At 39.4% G+C, this 8,186-nt stretch overlaps 1 protein-coding gene across 2 annotated transcripts in view; it reads left to right on the plus strand.

The window, feature by feature from the left end:
• The window catches only part of DDX6 (DEAD-box helicase 6), a 33,749-nt gene extending 26,327 nt beyond the window's left edge, over positions 1-7,422 (plus strand). The window contains exons 10-13 of one of the 2 annotated variants that reach the window (XM_045283595.1): positions 816-879; positions 4,509-4,610; positions 5,126-5,312; positions 6,422-7,422. In XM_045283595.1, the coding sequence (XP_045139530.1) occupies positions 816-879; positions 4,509-4,610; positions 5,126-5,301 (342 nt within the window). In that variant the 3' untranslated portion in view covers positions 5,302-5,312; positions 6,422-7,422. The remainder of the gene's footprint in view (positions 1-815; positions 880-4,508; positions 4,611-5,125; positions 5,313-6,421) is intronic. The other variant, XM_004712778.2, reaches the window with a different exon arrangement.
• Positions 7,423-8,186: the final 764 nt, after the last annotated feature.

Below are 8,186 nucleotides of genomic sequence, written 5' to 3' on the forward strand. Positions count from 1 at the left end.
CCTTCAGCATTCCCTGGGGACCTTGTTGCTCCATTCCCTTGCTGTTCCGCTGCACTCCCCCAGTGCTTTGCCTTGGTGTGGTGGGATCAGATCGGTGCAATTCCCACACTGTGTCTCTGGTGCTGCTGTCCCCCGCAGGGCCATGGGTCAGTGAGGGGCGTCCTGCCTCATAGTGGGACTGGCCATCTGGTCCTCTCTGTGGACTGGCTGCTCTAATTGGGGTCATGGTCCTCAAGGACTGGTGGGCCAGGATGTGCTCCAGTCTCTCCTCCCCCTTCATCTGCTCCTGTGTGCTCCAATCAGATATGTCCCTCTCCCAGAACAGCAGATTCAATGCTGTCCTTTGAAATAAATTCTTCTGGGGGATTTTTGGCATTTCAAAAAAGTCCTGATTTTTGGAAAGAATGCACGACAAGCTAGAGAAGGGTCTATTTGGTCCATATAGAACAAATTTTAATCAAGAACCCCCACGCCCCACCCCCGGTCAATGGTGTCCCGCTTTAAATCTGGTCACCTTAACCTAGAGTCAATGTTATAAGTATTTTTTTAATTTGAAAGTTCTTTTTAGTGTTTTTTTGTATAATAACTAAAAAGGCTAGATAGTACATGTTTAAGCCGAGTCGTCTTCTGTTTAAAAGAAAGGTGTAGGCCTTATATACTATAGTAAATATACTTAGCGGATCATTGAAAAAGAGGAAGCCATGAAGCCACTAAGATGGATTGACAGAGTGGCTAAAACAGTGCACGCAAACATAAGAAAAATTGTGAGGGTGGCATTTTTAATTAAACCAAATGTATTCCTTTTTTTCCCCTAGGAGCATCGAAATCGTGTATTTCATGATTTTCGAAATGGCTTATGCCGAAATCTTGTTTGCACTGGTGAGTATTTTGCATTTCCTTTGCCCCTTTTGCTTCCCCCTAGTTCTGCTCTGTGTGTTTTGTTCCCTGTGTGCAGCCTGTGGTACAGTCCAGCACGTTCTCCTGTAGTACTGGCGTTTCCAGCCTTGAGAATGCAGGCTAATTAACTGACATTCATGCTTCATCACTAAACCACTTTAAACCATCTCTAAGCCAGCTCTTAAACCACTCCTGAGATTGTATTTTCAGAATAACTTTAATATATAAGAATGAACCAGCAACACAGAATGAATATTACTAAGAAATTGGGTATGTTTTAGAAATGGCTTATTATTGTAGACTTTTAATTTTTAAAAAAAGCTTTCCTCCAGAAGCAGATGAGTCTATAATTGTGTATCTCACTATCTGGAGAAAAATAAAGAGAAGAGGCGGAAGAGTAGATGGACCCTCATCAAAGAAAGCACAAGAATTTAGTTCCTTCCCATCTGTACCAATGAAACCAGTTGCCCTCAAGTTGATTTCCTGTCTCGTAACCCTGTGTGCTGCATAGTTTTCAATGCTGACTTCTTAGAAAGCAGAGATCACCAAGCTGTTTCCTTTTCCTTTTTTTTTTTTTTTTTTGAGGCACATCTAGGTGGATTTGAACATCCAGTGTTACCATTTAGCAGCTGAGCACCCAAACCATTTGTACCATCTAGAGATTCCCTGATCTCTACACGGGAAAAATAATCACAGTATTAACAGCTTATTAGATTAGTGACCTAGACTAGGCCTTTTGTGGGGAAATTCCATTATCTTTTGATTTCATTTTTCCATTAAATTTTGAAGCTCATATATATAAAATACCTAATACTGGACTTAACTGTATTGTTCAGTTGATTTTTGCTTATAACCACCATCAAGATTTTATCATCAAATTTTAAAGAGGCTATTAGAAATGAACACTTTTTTCTAATGATATTATATATATTAATTTGTAAGAATAGGACCATAAAGTATCTTGCTTATTTTTAACAACTTTGCCTTAACATCTTGAAGATAATTAACTGCAGTAACACACTTAAATATGTCAACAGACTTTTAAATATTGAAGTAATCAAAATCATTCGTGGTTCAGTTGAAAGGATATTAGATTATTGACATCCTAAGCATAACGTCTGAGTTAAATAACTAGTTTTACTTATTGTTTCTGCCTATATCCAAAAGAAAACATAGACCAATTAAGTTCTCTGTGTACCTCTCTGTTACATTGATTACATTCTTAAGAGTTGTAGAACCATTCTCACCCTCCTTTACTGAATGGTCCCCCCTCATTCACCGAGATTCCCTGACCTTTGGTGAGTCTTACTCTTTTTCCAGCTCCCTTTGTACAATTTCATACACGTAGGTAAGGATAGCAGACACATTCTATGGTAGTGTCTATAAATATATTTTTGGTAAAAAGCTAGAGAGTTAATATTTTGGATTTTGTATATTATACAGTCACCCATGTTGCACGTGCACAACTCTGCCAGTTGTAGTCCAGAGCCACCTTTGCTGATGAACAACAACAAATGGGCATGAGTGTGTCGCAGTATCATTCTGTTAGTAATAACAAGTGTTGACCTGGTCCAACAAAGGGACTTAAGGTAACTTGCACACAAAAAAACCCAAAACTTACCTTTGTGAGGTATTATTAGTATCTTTAAATATTCAGAGGAGTGGGAAATAACTCGGTGAGATGGCCCAAGAAGAGATGGGATTTTAACTTTGCTTTAAAAGCTAGGTAAGTTGAAGGAGGGGAAAAAGGAGGAGCTCGACGGAAAGTAGATGTCTAGAAAAGAACGGTGACAATATGTGTACAAATGTGTGTGTCACAATTGATGTGTGGATTGTAACAAGAGTTGTTCAGAGCCCTCAATAAAATGACCTTTAAAAAAAGAAAACAGAAAAACTAGGTAAGTTTCGTCGAGAGTATCTGGTCAGTGCCCACAATTAATGTCCTCAGTTGATTACTGCAAAGTTGAAAGTTTCAAATCCACCCCGAGGTGCCTCAGAAGAAAGGCCCAGTGGTGCACTTCAGACCCTGGGAGCACCTGGAGTCTGACACAGGTGCACTGGAACCAACACAGGGTTTTTATTTTTGTTTTTGCCTGAAGCTCCTTCTGTATAGAAGGGATTTTAAGCGAAGAGACTGTTTTCATCTCTCTAATCCTAACCCTTCCCTGAAGGATTCTGTGGTTTTTGATTTACACCATGACAAACACCCATTTGGGCACCATCAAGGGACTCAGATGTGTTCCTTTTAAAGTTTGGGGAGCAGAAGTCTGAAGTGGCAAGATCAGGGCTACAGGGTAGGGTGCATGGGATAAGGTCACTCAGTGAAACTTGTAGGACAACCCTGTTATCCTTAAGGAAGAAGCTCGTATAGTGTTCAATTAGGAAAATACTCCTTGGCACAACTTTGTGGCCTTTATCTCAACAATGCAGTTTTCCATTTTTTAAAAACTTTTTCCTAAGAAGCTCCTGCCTTTGTTCTGTGTCCTTCAAGAAAAATCTACCAAGATTTCCCCCTTTGGATCATTAAAACCCCCACCCTCCACAATAAAAAAAAATGTGTCACATCTCCTTAGCTTTCTGAGCTGACCTCTCAGCCTTGAACGTAGCCTAACACATCACTCAGAAGTCACTATTTTGATTGGCCTTAGCTCTCTGGATTATATTTATAAATCTAAGACTCAGCTCCATTTAAAATTCATCTAGTGAAATCGTCTTCATTAACTTTGATCTTGCTTCAAAGACTGATGGAAAGATCAGGTGTTAATTAGCTGATCTTTACACAATAGTTTCGTACCTGTCCTGCTAAAAACTTGCTGCAGCCAAGATGTTTGCTTAAAATGGAAAACGGTGAACCCTGTGACATCCCAACTTGAATACCTATTTATTCTGTGGTGGTCTTCCACCAATTACTAGACTTTGGCCGCAAGTTTTGTTTTGTTCATTGACAAGTCTTCCCTTTCTTTGCTCATCTTTGAAGTCTTCCTTCAATTTGAAGTCTTTGAAGTCTTCCTTCCTAAAATGATTGATCCCGGTGGGTGGGAGGGAAGCTGGGCAGAAAAAAAAAAGATTGATCCATCTGAAAACTGTTGTTCTATGGCGGGCAGCATTCCTGTAAATCTTCAGTGTTTTGGGAAGGCATCCCAAAGTTCTGTTAAAATTTTGATAATAACCCTGACCTCAAAATTATTTTTTTCCATCGCACAAAATGTATCTCTTTCTAAAAAGGCACCCTCATAAGACTAAGACAAATCTATTACTCAGAAAACGTGTCTGCCACTATCCAAATGTTTCGTTTGGAACCAACTCATAGGTGCGTGACCTGGAACCCTAGGTTTACCGATGTAATTTATCCACCGTCCTCGCTTTTACCTCCATTTGCATGATCACTTTAGACCACTTTTGAAAACTTGTGTGAAAGACTGGGCAGAGGTTTGAGCAGCACGTTATTTGTGGTAGTGTCCTTGACTCGATGGCAGTGAGCTGAAAGCTGAGGTTTTACTTAACAATTAATGCTGGTAATTGTCTCCTGCACTAAGTAGGTGAAATTAATATGGCTGAATTGTACAAAAATTTGAGTTTAAATTGAAAGATAAAATAATGGTGTTTTTTAGATCTGTTTACCCGAGGTATTGACATACAAGCTGTGAATGTGGTGATAAACTTTGACTTCCCAAAGCTGGCAGAGACCTATCTCCATCGTATTGGAAGATCAGGTAAGAATTTGGAAGGTATTCTTCATGGACATTTTTTTGAGAAGTGTAGCAACTAAATTGTATCCCTTTGTGGAATAGGAGCTCAGGATAAAGGCGAAACAATGAGTTGGAGCTAATTTTGTTGTTTGGTACTGAAGATTGATTGATTTCTAATACATCTAGAGCATCAATTAAAAGTTATAATAACTTTACTACTTGCTTAATTTTAAATAAAACTAGCACATTGAGGATCTTTTTTATTAATTGTAACTTTGTTGTACAGTAGCATCTGTATTTTGCTAACTTTTGAAGCAAAGGAGCATCTGCTGTGGTCATTTGAAAAGGGGTGTTTGAAGTACAACTTCGGGCGGTTTGACTGAAGGTGAAGGGTAGTGTGTGTGAGCTGACCAAGGAAGTGGCTTCGTGTACTCAGAACGACACTGAACAGAAACGCGGAGCCTGTGCGCTTTCTTGCTTACAGACTTGATAGTCTTTCTCATACTGAGCTTGATTTTTATTGTGTCTGTTTTTGTTAGGTCGCTTTGGTCACCTTGGCTTGGCCATCAACTTGATCACATACGATGATCGCTTCAACCTGAAAAGTATTGAGGAGCAGCTGGGAACAGAAATTAAACCCATCCCAAGCAACATCGACAAGAGCCTGTATGTGGCAGAATACCACAGCGAGCCTGTAGAAGACGAGAAACCTTAACGAGCATGTGCGTACCGTACCGCACAGAAGGTCAAGGGAGCAGGCTGTTTAAAGATTAAAGGAAAGACTTGCTCAAGGCCCTCTTTTTCCTGGAGGAAATTTGTTATCCTACCATGGGCAGTAGCAATACGGGGTAAAATGACACTGGTATAAATGACTATAAACAGCAACTAGCTTAGTGAGGGTGTCTCATTAGAGAATCGAAATGCTGGTTTTTTAATTCAATCTCCCTGAATAACGGGAATAGTATTTATGATAAACCCACAAAATGAAAACACTATAAAAATATGAACATATTTCTTATTCATTCCCTCTGTTTTTGTTGTTCACTTTTAATATCTAGTGGGCTTAGGTTATGAGGATAACTTTTACTGCCTTTTAAAAATGCCTACGCTTATTTCCTGTACAGCCTGTAAATTTCATTTTTCTGTACTTAGTAATTCTTGGGCTCTAGGAAAATATTAAAACCAAATTTCTCGAAGGAAACTAATATGCAAGATTAGTGTGCAGTGAACAGACATTTACCAAGTGTTCTTTTTTTAATTAAAAGATCATTTTGTTAGGGACTCTTACAACTCTTGTTACAATCCAAATATCACTTGCATCAGGCGTGTTTGTACATATGCTGCCATCATTCTTTTCTAGACATTTACTTTCTATTGAGTCCTTGGTGTCAGCTCCTCTTCTCCCCACCTCCCCCCAGGTGTTATTTTCTTAACTCTTTTAAAGTTATCATTTCTACTTTCACTTCTTTCTCTAATTTAAGTGCCAAACATAATGCCCTAATTCAGATGTGAAGCATAAACTGCAGAATGTTTCTATTCCATTCGTAGTAACACCTTTTTTTAATCGTGGTATTTAAAAAAAATTTTTTTTTAAGTCTTGCTGTAATTATTTTGTTTTTAATAAATGCTGCCAATTCCCAGTTTTAAGCTCCTATCTCTGGAATGCTGAGCAAAAACACCTGAATGCAATCTTTGGATTGTGCAGTCGGCAAAGAAAAGGACGCAATAGAACCCACTGACAAGAATATTTTGAGTAGACTTGGATTGTGAAAACCTTTGTACTGTAGTCTGTATTGCTTTCAGAAAGAATGACTGTGGGCTCTTCTCTTCTCTAGGCTTTGACAAACTACAGAAGGCCCGTTTGGATCTGCGACACATCGTTTGGGCGGGATGCTCTTCTCTTTGTGGGTTTTTCATCTTTATTTTGGAACTATGAAGACTTTAAAAGCTCAGTCTTTTTTTTTCTTTTTCTTTTTAAAGTGGTGAAGAGAAAAAAGCTGAAAAGAAGGAATATACCTTTTTTGTTCCACTTGTTTGCACTGTGTGCTGACTGAACATTAGTTGCACTAACTGCTGGTTTTTAAAAACAAATTCTGGGGGAGGGGGACAAGGAAGGCGGAGAGAAAGAGGAGAACGGGAGAAACCCTGAAGAGAAGAACACACAGCTTGTCTGCAATCCCAACTCTCCACAGAGTGCATTTCAACTTCTCCTGGTGACCCATCCGTTTTTTAAGCCTGAAGAGCTTATTCCTTATTTGTGCGAAGTGCCTTATGCTATGAGACCATTCAGAACATCATCTTTCAGACACAGCCCAAGGAATCAACAATAGTCATTTTTTTTCTTCCTCTTTTCTTTATTTTTCGGATATATTTTTGTCTTTCCATTTTGGTTTCGAGTCGAAGTCTTATCTCTTCCTGTTCTACGTGAGTACTCAAGCCCAGGGCTGGAAGATGAAACATACTAGTAATGTTCAACACCTTTTCTTTTTCTTTATGTGGAGGAGTTGATATGCAACTGCAGTTCATCCGCACTGTAAATAACATGTATTTAAAAAAAATCCCAAGTAAAAATTTCTTCTGGGCTGAGTAGATACAGCATCATCGCTCCCAAAGGAAAGAGCAGTCTGTCGTTGCAGGAGCCATTTGACAAGCCTTTGTGCTCTGCAGCAGAACACTAAAGACTGGTTCACATACGCCTCCATTAGGAGTTAGGGCTCTTGATGTGTAGACATGTCAGAGCCTTGACCCTCTTTCCTCTGCGGCAAAGCGTGTCCCATAGAAAATTGGGTGTGTATACTTGTGTAAACTTTGTAAATAAGTTTTTTTTCTGGGTTCATATATATATATATATATATACATATATATATATTATTATTGGTTGTTTTTTTTTTTTTTTTGGATGAAGGTTGCTGGGATTAAGGGGATTAGAGTGATTATGGGAGCAGCTAAAGATGAGAGGGGCTCAGTTTTTCGCAACACTAAATTCTAAAAGTTCTTTGGCCTTTTACTGTAGAGAGCATCCTCTACAGGGATCCTATGTTGAAAAGGGACCCGGACGTCTGGGATTCGCGTTTGCTGCCACACTGTCTCATCCCAGAGAGAGCAAGGACTTTCCAAAAATCCATTCACAATGTTACTCTGAGAAGCTCTCTCATTTTGCCTCTTTCTCCACCGCCCCCCCCCTTTTTTTTTAATTTAAGGAATTTTTTAAGCTCTGCAAAAGGGGGCAGTGATTAATCTACCTTGCAATGTGGGGATTCTATTGGGTGGCAGTGTATATGTGTAAAGCAGGATTCGCGTTTCAGAATATTAGCCAGTACCAGCTTTGTTAACGTGAGCAGCCCTGAAGCGGACTTCTTGTGGATCATTTCTGTAGGGTGTCAGAGTGTTGCCCTGTGCTCTTCTTGATGCTTAGACTCTTGATAATGGGCGACCCAATGCTACAGAAGGCTGCTGCTTGCTATCTTTGGCAAGAATTGTTACTTGTCGTTTTGCATTGTAAATTGCTGGCAAATGCTTTACAGTCTATAATAGTGTTGCTTTAAATTGTGCCCCTCCCAACATGCTTGATGTTTGGCCTGATCTCCAGGCAAAAGGAGT

This window comes from Echinops telfairi, unplaced genomic scaffold, assembly GCF_000313985.2.
Source record: "Echinops telfairi isolate 266 unplaced genomic scaffold, ASM31398v2 ScPeMD7_7463;HRSCAF=8501, whole genome shotgun sequence".
NCBI classification, from domain to species: Eukaryota; Metazoa; Chordata; class Mammalia; order Afrosoricida; family Tenrecidae; genus Echinops; species Echinops telfairi.